This window comes from Aspergillus vadensis, assembly GCF_003184925.1.
Source record: "Aspergillus vadensis CBS 113365 unplaced genomic scaffold BO88scaffold_11, whole genome shotgun sequence".
Classification (NCBI taxonomy): Eukaryota; Fungi; Ascomycota; class Eurotiomycetes; order Eurotiales; family Aspergillaceae; genus Aspergillus; species Aspergillus vadensis.
The window spans coordinates 922,198-932,762 of NW_020292049.1; the positions used below are offsets into that span (position 1 = coordinate 922,198).

General features: G+C 52.0%; 4 protein-coding genes across 4 annotated transcripts; all 4 read right to left on the reverse strand.

The window, feature by feature from the left end:
- Window positions 1-1,609: 1,609 nt before the first annotated feature.
- BO88DRAFT_388725 (cytochrome P450 monooxygenase) lies at window positions 1,610-5,370 on the reverse strand (the record flags this gene model as incomplete). The annotated part of the gene is made up of 5 exons (XM_025704880.1): window positions 4,624-5,370; window positions 4,071-4,552; window positions 3,208-3,227; window positions 2,031-3,140; window positions 1,610-1,957 (listed from the first exon to the last, which is right to left on the reverse strand). Exons 1-5 carry the CDS (start codon window positions 5,112-5,114, stop codon window positions 1,610-1,612), a joined length of 2,451 nt encoding a protein of 816 aa, XP_025563123.1. The 5' UTR covers window positions 5,115-5,370.
- Window positions 5,371-5,689: 319 nt separating this feature from the next.
- On the reverse strand, window positions 5,690-7,279 carry BO88DRAFT_405024 (adenosylmethionine decarboxylase SPE2). The gene is made up of 2 exons (XM_025706774.1): window positions 7,165-7,279; window positions 5,690-7,109 (listed from the first exon to the last, which is right to left on the reverse strand). Exons 1-2 carry the CDS (start codon window positions 7,232-7,234, stop codon window positions 5,734-5,736), a joined length of 1,446 nt encoding a protein of 481 aa, XP_025563124.1. The 5' UTR covers window positions 7,235-7,279; the 3' UTR covers window positions 5,690-5,733.
- Window positions 7,280-7,902: 623 nt separating this feature from the next.
- On the reverse strand, window positions 7,903-8,762 carry BO88DRAFT_47164 (uncharacterized protein). Its single transcript, XM_025711706.1, has one exon. It carries the CDS (start codon window positions 8,582-8,584, stop codon window positions 8,051-8,053), a length of 534 nt encoding a protein of 177 aa, XP_025563125.1. The 5' UTR covers window positions 8,585-8,762; the 3' UTR covers window positions 7,903-8,050.
- BO88DRAFT_405026 (TATA-binding protein-associated factor TAF6) lies at window positions 8,702-10,539 on the reverse strand. Its single transcript, XM_025706775.1, has 3 exons — window positions 10,050-10,539; window positions 9,552-9,970; window positions 8,702-9,495 (listed from the first exon to the last, which is right to left on the reverse strand). Exons 1-3 carry the CDS (start codon window positions 10,417-10,419, stop codon window positions 8,941-8,943), a joined length of 1,344 nt encoding a protein of 447 aa, XP_025563126.1. The 5' UTR covers window positions 10,420-10,539; the 3' UTR covers window positions 8,702-8,940.
- Window positions 10,540-10,565: the final 26 nt, after the last annotated feature.

The following is a 10,565-nucleotide window of genomic DNA, read 5'->3' on the forward strand; positions in this document are numbered from 1 at the left end:
GGGCCGATCAGTCTTTGTGCAACAATACTGCAAGCACAACATGACGATACATCAGCTTTCGTTACCGCATAAATAAAGATCCCCGCGGCTTTACTGTACAGTTGGGGCTGTGGGACACGGAATAGAGGCTCTCAATCACTGCCCGCCCCCGACAAGCAGAGAGTCTATATGGTCTTCGGTTCTATCTCTATCTTTAAGGCTTCGAAAACCACTCATCAGCATCAAATCATACTGGTTTATATCGTTCCCGGGGACCCAGATATGAGATGACATTGGCACCATCCTCACAGATATCTTACTCAACCGATAGGCTTCTGCCGTCTGTCTGATAAACACCGAGACGAAAATGATTCTACATATACGGCTAGGACAAATTGGAGCTAGTACTTGTACTTCTTGTGTGCATTACCCTCCATTGGCACTGGTGGTGATATCGGCCACAAGCCGACATTAGCTTGTGTTTCAGAAAAATGATGGTTATCGATAATTATCCGGTCAGAGCCAGTTATACTCTCTTGAGAACAGCTAGTTCAAAACTGAACAAGCGTTGATAAGATGGCCTCGAGATATCTGGATCTAACCACTCCCAATGCAAAAACATTTATAGTTATAGTCAGACCCAGGGACCTTTTGCTAAACGGTCTTGCCCGGTGTGCGCTCAAAAGCTGTGTGTATATCTTAAGTGCCAGCTCTGGAATATCGGCTACAAGTTCAACATCTCGAGAGGACAGACCATAACCACAATAAACCGATGTTCAAATGCACGTTTGCTACAGGTCGGGACGATGAGAAAGGTCCGTGATCTCAGGGCGAGTAGCAAGCATAATTGCCCGGCATTGACCATTACTAAAAGCGCGGCGGCATCTTACTAGCTTACTTTCATCTGGACCATGGCCCCTAGACCCATAGACCTGTGTCGCTATTCTTGTCCTCCTATATTGCAATAACAATCCCGCAGTCTAAAGGTCCCTGCTCAGATATGTAACATCCTACGAGAACTACCAAGCAGGCACGATCTAGCTATTTCAATCACCGTACGTGGAGGAATGCTTCAATTCCACCAGATTCAAAATCCTACTCCGCGTCCGCGATAGCGATGGTAACTGCCTTACAAAAGTCAGATCGCTTGGATATGACCACTGAGCGTGTTGAACCAGATGGAGCACAGAGCCATGATCTGGCCGGCTGAAATGGGTTTGTTGACGATCAAGAACCCGCGCTGGTACAATCCATGCGTCTTTAATAGTGGATAGTGACGCAACACCAATGAAATGGCAGTTGTCATGGGTTGACTGGACGAAGAAGGAGCGGGTTATGGCAGAATGTGCGTGCTATACTGAGAAGAGCTATAGTTATTTGAACTTGAAATAGGTCTTATACAAGCCTGCGTGCTATCCTGTATCTAACTAAACATGGTCTACTATCTTAGCTGTTACTGTATTAACTCGAATAGTTGGTACCACTCAATAATAGGAACTGCTTCTATTAGTCCTATAATGTCCTAAAAAAAAATAGAAAATAAAAATAACAATAAAATGTAACAATCATCTGTTTTCATAAGCAACCGCGTAGAAACCAGCTAGATCAAGCTCAAAGGATCCATCCAGCCCTACCAAGACGGGGCCGGCCGCACTCGCACCTCCAAGGGCCGCTTCTCCACCAACAAGAAGGTCCGCAATTCTTCCCATTGCAGGCGTTTCCCCTCTACCGCCTCGAAATCAAAGCTGACCAGTAATTTGGTGAGGATCAACCTCATCTCCGCCCATGCCAGGTGCTGACCTAGGCAAGACCGTGGGCCCATGCTGAACGGCTGCACCGCCTGACGGTCATCGTGGTAAAAGGGTGAGTTAGGGTTGTTCAACGCATCCGGAAGCCATCGCTCGGGAACGAAAGAGGAGGCTGCATGGAAGCGAGAGGGGTCGCGATTGAGGGTGTAAGCCTGTAGAGAAACCGAGGTCTAGGCCGGATTTTTATTGTCAGTGCTTTACCTCGATTATATCTCCAGTGGTTTTGTTGTTGGTTTGACTTACTCCGCCTGGTAACCAAGTCCCACACACAGTGCTTCCTCCCGGTGGCACCTGGCGGGGAAGCATCCACGGCACCGGTGGACACAGTCGAAGACCCTCCTGAATCACTGCAGTGAGGTACGACAGATCCGCCGCTGCTGACAGGTTGATATCTTGACTAGATTCGAACCTTTCGCGGATCTCCCGGATGAGCCGCTCCTGGATTGGTGGTTCATTCACTAGATAGGCCAATATACCCGTCAACACCGTGGCAGTTGTTTCACTGCCCGTTGTAGTCAAGATCATAAAGGTCGAGTTAAGCTCCCCCCGTGGTAATGCCACTTGACCATTCTCATCGATTAGGTGAGACATGATATCCGGCCGCTGAAGTTCCCAGCTAAGCCGTCGGTCGATCTTGTCCACAATTTGCCGGTAATGGCGCTGACTCTTTTCGCGCAGCGAGCCGGAGATGCATTTCATCAGTAGCGCTTCTAACGGGGGGTAATACCGCGCTGCCGCAATAAATGAGGTCGCCTTAACACTACCGAATAGTAGGGCAATCCAAGGGTGATACCGTGAGTGCTGGAGACAATCAAATGACTCGCCAAAGCCGAGGTCGCCGAAAATATCAAAAGTGGTGAAATTGAACCAGGGCCCCATGTCAATCACTGCTCCGTCTGTGCCAGCGGCTGACACTTGGTCTTTGATCCGGTCGACGAGAAGTGAGGCATATCTCTGCAGCACAGCCTCCTGCGCCCTCAAAGCGCGCGGAGTGAAGGCCGGAGCGAGTAATTTACGCATACGAGAATGTTTGGCCGGATGGATCGCACTCAAAAGAGTATCAGGCTGGCCAGGCTGCCTTCGCCACCAGAGGGGATCCTTGAGGAATTGGCGATCATCAGGCCGATTCGCATAGATGTCTGTCCAAGCGTCCCCGCTGGCAAAGCTGACCTCGTCGGGGGCGGTACGCACAACAGGCCCATATTTGCGATGCAATCTTTCAAAGTCATGGACAATCGTGCCCCGAAGTAGCGCCCTAATGAACGGCAAACGGGTGGCAGACCAACTAATTGGCCCGGGTAAGTGACTCAATGGACTGAAAAACAGATTATAGATAATGCGGCTTATGGGGTACTGAGCAAACAGATCAGGTCTCATTCGGATAAAAGTAGAGTAGTCTGGTGAGGAAGAAGATGCATACAATCACGAGCAGGGAAATACCTATACTCAAAACGTTAACAGCCATGTTGATGGTATGGTGGTAGGAGGGGAAATGTAGGAGTTAGGGAAGCACACTAAATAGGGTTGCTAAGGGTTGGGAGACAAAGAGCTGTTCAGGTTGGCTTACCTGGACTAATGCATGCACGTACAGCCTATCACATCGTGGCCCCTAATTTCCCAATCAGCAGGAAGGAGATCCCTGTATGACCCCTCGGTTCTCTCCATCCACACTGCTTATCTCTTCTCTGCCGCCCCCTCCCCGTAATATTTTGGTAGAATTCCATTTATCAGACCTTTTAATCGAGATCAACAAGTCGATGGGCGCGCTGCTATCTTCGGAAGAGATATATTGGAGAGTATCGATGTTTTTATATTGAACCGAGGAAAGGTGGTGAAAAGATGCAGAGGATGGGGGTGGAGCGTAGGTACCTCGAGAGATAGATGGTGCGATGAGGACCCTAACCGATGGCTACTAGAAAGCCTTGATGAGAGTAGAAGGAATATTTATGGGAACCATATGCGTGTTGCATGTATTATCACGGTGGATCAAATTTATCACTGCTATAAGGGGACGGGTACGCCTGGAATGCTAGTAGTTAGAATCATGATAAGAATGAGTATGCAGTGTCTAGTCAGTAGTATAGACAATCTGTCTACCGTCATGTATTAAACAATATCATCACAGCAGTGGTCCTTATCAGCCACCGTTTTGCTATCCACGCTCAACTCTGCACCCACGGCTCTACCATTACCCAGCTCCCACCATGATCTCTTACCGGAAGATACGCCGACCCCCAACACTCCCAGCAGACCAAGTGACCGACCCTCTTACCCCCAGATTACCCATACTCAGCCCGGAGAACCCTACGCCACCACCCTCTCCATCGCGCTTATACCGCCGCAGCGCCTCCCTCAGATGCGAAGGCAGTAACTGACCCCGATGGGGATTCGGAGGCAACTTAACATCCTTCTTCCCAGTAGGCGTAGACATAGGGCCCCTCTCCACGGGCTCCTGCTTTATACCCCCAGGCGTTGCTGTTGTTGTTGCTGTTGTCGTCGTCGTCGCCGCCTGTTCAGCTTCAATGGCAGCCAAAGCCGCCTGATCATGAGCAAGAGCCCACTCAGCCTGCACGGTACGAGCCTTCTCGATAATCTCACCGGCAAAGACCTTCGTAAAGCCATTAATCGTGGTAACCACACTAGCCGGCACAGACTGCGACAGAGCATGATTGACAATACGTCGTAGCGTTTCCTTTCGTAACTTGGCTCGTTTGAACAAATCATATCGTTCTGACTGGATGGGATTGAATGCATCCACCAGCAGCCTAGAGAAAACCATGTTAGCAACTTCTCCCACGAAGCCAGATAAACACCTTAGAAGCAGAGGGACGCATACGCCATATTCTTCTTCTCCGCCTCTGTATCCGTCGTCCCCTCCTCCCTCCCCAACAACTCCCCCTCATCATCAAAGTCCTCATCCTCATCTGCATCTTCTCCCCCTCCTCCTCCAGCACCTCCGCCACCAGCACCACCCCTCACCGACGCGCCATCCGCATCCACCGACCCCAGTCGATCCATCCCTGCCCGCAGACTCCCTTCTTCCCTTTCGCGCTCCTTCTCTGCTTTACTCTTGCGGCCGCGCTTCTTTCCCTTCGTCAGGAACACGCCATCTGCGCTGGTCCCGCCTAAACTACCTGTGAAACTGCCCGTCACGCTGCCGGCGTCGCTGTAAGTGCGCGTGTCTGCGTCGATGGTATTGGGGAAGGAGGTCTGGCGGAGGGGGTGCATGCGCGGTCGTTTGGGATGGCTGCCGAGGGGTTGGGAGGAGGCAGAGGATATGGAGGGGCGTTTGAGAGGGTTGGAGGATGGAGGAGGTGGTGAGGACATCGTGGTGATTGTGTTTGTGTTGAAGGAATAAAGTGATGGATGGTGTTGGTAGTCGAGAGCCGACAAGGCTTGCTCGCTGCGCGGATGAAAACTTGTATCTCGATCTGTCTGGGGATTTCGGTAAGGCGCAATTCAGGATTAGGTTATTAGATCATTCAGGATAGAAAGGGTGAAGGTGGTGGACTGGATATGAAAACAGCTTGGGGAAGATGATGCGATGAAGCGCGGATGAAAGAACGAAAGGCGGCTTATCGGTGTTACGGCCCCCCATCCGGCAAGTCTGCCGAGTGGTCGACTTTCCGCCGGCGCGCTCCTGCGCCCGCCCGCTGCTTATTTCTACTTCACTTGTTCTCACTCAACTACTCAGAAGTTCTACAGTTATACAATCAATGCGCCTGATCAGTCCGTAAGACGGATAATATTCGTTCAAAATAACCACAATGCCACAAGGCGTAAGCGAAGGTGGATACTAACATTGCTCAAAAGGAACAAAGCTCAATCGCTCGATGACAGAAAAACAACAGCTGACAAAACCCGAAATTGGAAACAGTCAAGTAAACGATATCATTCTCCCACTTCCATCTCATCTCCCATGCATGGATAGACACTGTGTTCGCTCTCAAACGCGCTCTTCTCCGAGCCGAGGGGCCCCCCCTTTCCAGTCAAGACGTTCGTAGTAGCGGAACACGAGGTCATATCCGTCCAAGTCATGCACGATCCGATCCACCCGACGATATCCTGCCACATTTTCCATCTTGGTGCGACGAGCTGCCTGCCGCTCAATGTACTTGACCTCCTTGATGTGGTCCAACTCGCCGTCGGCCGTAGTAGTCTCAGGCTTCGCCTCGAACAAGGTCACCGTGAAGCGTCCGGGCTTGAAGATGTTCACCACCTGCTGGATGATCTCCTGCGTAGTCTGGCCGTTCTGCGAGTGCGGCACATTGGTCTCAAACGACGCATAAGAGCAGTGAGGCTCCGGGGTCACATGCACCGTGAAGTAGTGCGTTCCGGTGTTCTGGTCCGGGGTGGGGATGACGCCGTTGGCGGAGAATCCGCACGGGGTGAACAGGTAGGCGTCGATCCGAGACTCGGGGAACTTGGACTTAGGATAGACGTCCGAAAGACCACAAGACTCCGACACGACCGTTCCCAGAGCGTGACCCTCGGTAGTCAGCTCAGGAGGCAAGACGCGGCTGCCATTGGACGACACGTCATCCATATCGGAGTTGTTGCTGAAGACATCAACGTGGTCGTCATTGTCGGCCTCGAAGTTGCAGTAACGCTTCTCGGCAACAGCAGTAGCGTGGTCGAGGTAGAATTGCTTGGCGTTCTCCTCATCCAGGTCGGTCATCAACACCTCCAAAGTCTCATCCTGATCTTCGCGGGTCTGGTACGCTCCAGCTGCGGGCACTTGAAGCATCTTGGTTTCGGTCACCGGATCCTCCGACTCCACACGAGGGCTGGTCGGGGGAGTGAGCAAGGTGTTGGGCTCAGTCAGGTAGAGGTACCAGTGCTCGCCGTTCATCTTGCCAATCATGTAGGCGCTGCCGTTGAGAAAAAGCTTGTCCATGGTGCGAACCTCGTCTCTCCAGCTGCGGTGAGGGCCGCGCTGACGATCAGGGAAGAGGAAGTTCTTGCGGCTATAGAACACGCGGTACGGGGCCGCAGCGACGGCGATACCACGGGAAGGCGCCGTGGCGCGAGGGAAGCCACCGAACAGAGCGGCAATCTCGAGGATGCGCGGAAGACCCGACAGCAGGGTCGTGGTACCACAGGTCTTGAGAATCAGCTTGTGGGGCCAGACGAACATGCTGGACTCGGACAGAAGATAAGCGTCCACATCCTCAGACGAGACAATGGAGAGCACTTGGCAGTTGACGAGATCAAGCATGTCCTTCCAGATCTCTTCGGGCACAGCCTTCAGGCCGGCAGGACCGGCGGAACCCAGTTCCTGAGCGGACGGGGCAAACCAAACCTCCAGAAGCTTCTCGGGGCCTTCACTCACGTCAGTATAATGCCAGCATGCGCTTCTACCATAACAGTGACATACCTTCGAAGGCGTTGGTGGAATCAAGATCCTGGGTTGCCTCATGGTTGATCGTCAAGGACGGGGTCGCCATGAAAGAGGACGGCGACGCCGTGTAGTGCTGGGGAATTCCAATGTAGACCATCTTGACCGATTTGAAAATGTGGTAAATGAATCGGTAGAGCGGATGGAGCAGCGATATAGCAGGTGCGCGCGACTGGATTTGTGGACCGTAGACAAAGAGCCTAGGAAGCACTATCTGCTGCCCAGACGAACAGGGGGGCTATGTCCGTCTGAGAGAGTAGGCCCTTAATCTTTTTTCTGGTAATTGGCACTCAGCCAAAGAGGGGTAGATTCGGTAGAAGCCTGAAGGGCTGCTAGGGAGGGCGGAACGAAAGGGAAAGGAGGAAAAAGCCTCTGGAAAAGGGAATGGTGACTATATCGTCGTGACCCTCGTGCTGGAAGATACCGATACCGGCGAAAGTATCGGGTCTAGCAGACGAGAGTATCTGCTTTTTTAAGTGTGGGAGAGAAAAAAGTGAGGTTTGCGCGACTGGAGAAAAAAGGTGGGGTTTAGGCGTGTTATCGGGGCCTACTCGCGATCTGTTAGCCATGACAGAAACTTTTGACCCACCGGAGACCAAGTGGAAAGAAATTCAGAAGACGGAGACAACCTACTTGGCAGGCTTAGACAGGTACCGTAGTAGATCCTTCGGGTTCATGGAAGGCAGGACAGAAGACGGGCTTAAAACAGCACGATGTCGCGAAAAGCCACAGCACTGAACATCTGCGAGGCGACTTCCGACGGCAACGATAACGGGTAGGGCAAGTGTGCAGAGAGAAGCAGCAAAGCGATTTGGCTCTTTGATCAGTCAATGAGTCAAAGACAACCAAAGCAATTGATTCCTCTTCACCAAACAAGTGAGAGAAGAAGGGAAATAAATAAGATTTGGGAAAAAGGCACGCGGACGTGGGGGGGAGGGAAAAGAAAGAAGTAGTTATTGACGGGCGATGGTTGAGCGATTATTATTGCTGTCCGTGATCTGTGGGCCCGAAAAAAGTTCGTGGGGCGGGCAAAAAGACAAGATGCCAATCTGGGTTGGGCGCCAGCTGGGAAATCAAGCGCAGAATCTGAGAGAATGGCGGGAAAACGGTTCAGAATCGGGAAACCGCCAATCAATAGGATGAGGGGAAGATGCAGGAACATATAACTCACCTGGGCAATTATAAAATTTAGTCCAACCACACACGATCCCTGGAGAGGCAGGAGGGCGCAATGGATGAATAGTAAGTAGATGATGATGAGAAGAAGGCCATGAATGAATAAGGAATGAGCCGGTCGCATTTGCCCAGCCAAACCAGATTCAGACGAAATAATACGGAAAAAACCCGACATTTCGTGCCCAACCAGGCAGGCGGTGGTACAAGGGTCACCCACCAACATGAGAAAGAGGGTGACGTCGTGTCTCTCCTCCCTCCCTTCGAGGAAACCGGTCACACAACTTCCTCCACTCCTACACACTCCAGCACTATGAACATAGTGAACATAGTATACTTGGTTGCAATCAGTATATCATGCAGAGGTACAATTCGCTAGCTAGCATTCAATAATAGCCCCGATTCCCTCCTTCTAAACACCCTTTTGCCCAAACGCCGATTCTGCCCATGCCCAGCAACAAAGAATTAACTAACAAGAATGGAAAGAGAAAATCACGCATGCCTCTTCCCCCACCCCCTAAGATGTACATCCAAAGTAGATACAAACCATACTTTCTGTTGTCGTGAGAGAGACATGGAGAATTAGGATGACGACTCCACAATGGCATGAGCCAGATCAACTTCCCCCGCGTCACTAATCTTTGCGGCCAGGAACTCGCCCACTTTCTGACTCAGCCGATCTCGAAGGCCATCCGTCACCATCGCGCCATGACCGTTGGCCAGTGCCATCCGGCCCTCCCGTAGCGTGTTCAGCACCCCCAGCAGCACGCTAAGCACCCGCTCTGCCTCCGGCCGGCGTGGACTCTCCTCCGCCATCCCATCCTTGAGCAGGTTGCCGTACGTCGGCAGATTAGGCATGATCAGCACCCGCACCGCCTCCGCACCGCCAACCGCATGTAGTCCGATCACCGCGCCATAGTGCGCCCCAAACGGCTTGGACGGGTCCAGGAATGTCTTCAGGCACGACCGAGCCAAGCGTGGCTTCAGTGTATGCGACGAATTGGAATATTTCTTGGCGATAAGGCCCAGAAGCGATGCCGCAAGGTCGCGCAGGGCAAATTGTTCCGTCAATTCAGCACTGCCACCGAGTTGTCGGCCGATCAGGCACGTCAGAATTGGTGGAACAAGTGAAGCAATCTATCAGGAGTCAGTAAAATGTAATCGGTGTTGTTCATGTGACAATCATGACTCACATAAGGGTCCACGTAGAGAGACTTGTTCTGTACCAGAGCCTCGGCCATGTGCATCACCTGCGTCAGGACGAAGACATCCTTCAGCCCATGCGTCACCTTCTCCGAAATGAACTGCACGAAATATGGCACCAGCTGGTGTAATCCAGGGTCTTCACGGAGACTGGCATAACCCGACGTCCTGTACTCCTCACTGGACTCGTCCAGGAAGGCGTTGCAGACCTTCTCGAAGTATAGCTGGAGTTCCTTGGAAAGCACATGCTTCACCAAGGGCTTGACGGAGACATTTCCTCCTCCACTCATGGCCGCCAATGTAGAGCTTGCGTTGGGTCCCTTGGACATCAGTTCCATGTTTCTCGAGTCGGCCGCCGTGGGATTCTGGGGTATGGACGGTTGTACACCTTCAACCGCCAACCAATGGGCTTAAGGGAGTCAGCATGCCAACATTTCATTGTAGATATTTCCACACAGCAGCAGGAACAAAAAAAAAAAAAAACATACCTGTGAAAGAGACCTCCCGAGGAACCCTGGGCAACGGCGCATTTATCAACTTCTCAAAGTCCACTTCCTCGTCCTCCACGTAGAACAGCGGCTGACCAGGCCCCAGTGATGCTTCTCCGAACCGCAAGGGCCTTGTAGACTCGTATCCGTACAGTGGCTCCACGTCCAGTACGCGCAGGGCCTGCGCGACATCTTGTGTTGTGAGTAGTGTGCGTCGACTGTGACGCATGAATTTGAGGGCTTCTTCCAGGACCTGCGCGATGCGGTACTCGACGTCGCGGGCAAGGTTCTCGGTGACATCATTGCTGAGGTTCACGACACCGACCGACTCGGCGACATCGCGAATATTATCGGGGTTCCAAACGGACATGGTGGGTGCGGTGTTAGAGTGAAGGTAAAAGAACGGAGGCTGGAGGTTGGAGGGTGGGTAGGAGGGTGTAACGTCGTCGGCTCGTCAACGAGGGGTCCGGTTATTTCGTGCAATGTGAGGTGAGTAGGTGATCATCAGATTAATTA

What these genes read in the sequence shown, in the direction of transcription:
- BO88DRAFT_405024 (XM_025706774.1), bottom strand. Translation starts at nt 7,234, where the DNA reads ATGGCGACCCCGTCCTTGACGATCAACCATGAGGCAACCCAGGATCTT. An exon ending in TTCCACCAACGCCTTCGAAG is followed by an intron (nt 7,110 to 7,164) that starts GTATGTCACTGT and finishes ACGTGAGTGAAG; the next exon opens with GCCCCGAGAAGCTTCTGGAG.
- BO88DRAFT_47164 (XM_025711706.1), bottom strand. Translation starts at nt 8,584, where the DNA reads ATGTTGGTGGGTGACCCTTGTACCACCGCCTGCCTGGTTGGGCACGAA.
- BO88DRAFT_405026 (XM_025706775.1), bottom strand. Translation starts at nt 10,419, where the DNA reads ATGTCCGTTTGGAACCCCGATAATATTCGCGATGTCGCCGAGTCGGTC. An exon ending in TCGGGAGGTCTCTTTCACAG is followed by an intron (nt 9,971 to 10,049) that starts GTATGTTTTTTT and finishes GACTCCCTTAAG; the next exon opens with CCCATTGGTTGGCGGTTGAA. An exon ending in CTCTCTACGTGGACCCTTAT is followed by an intron (nt 9,496 to 9,551) that starts GTGAGTCATGAT and finishes GACTCCTGATAG; the next exon opens with ATTGCTTCACTTGTTCCACC.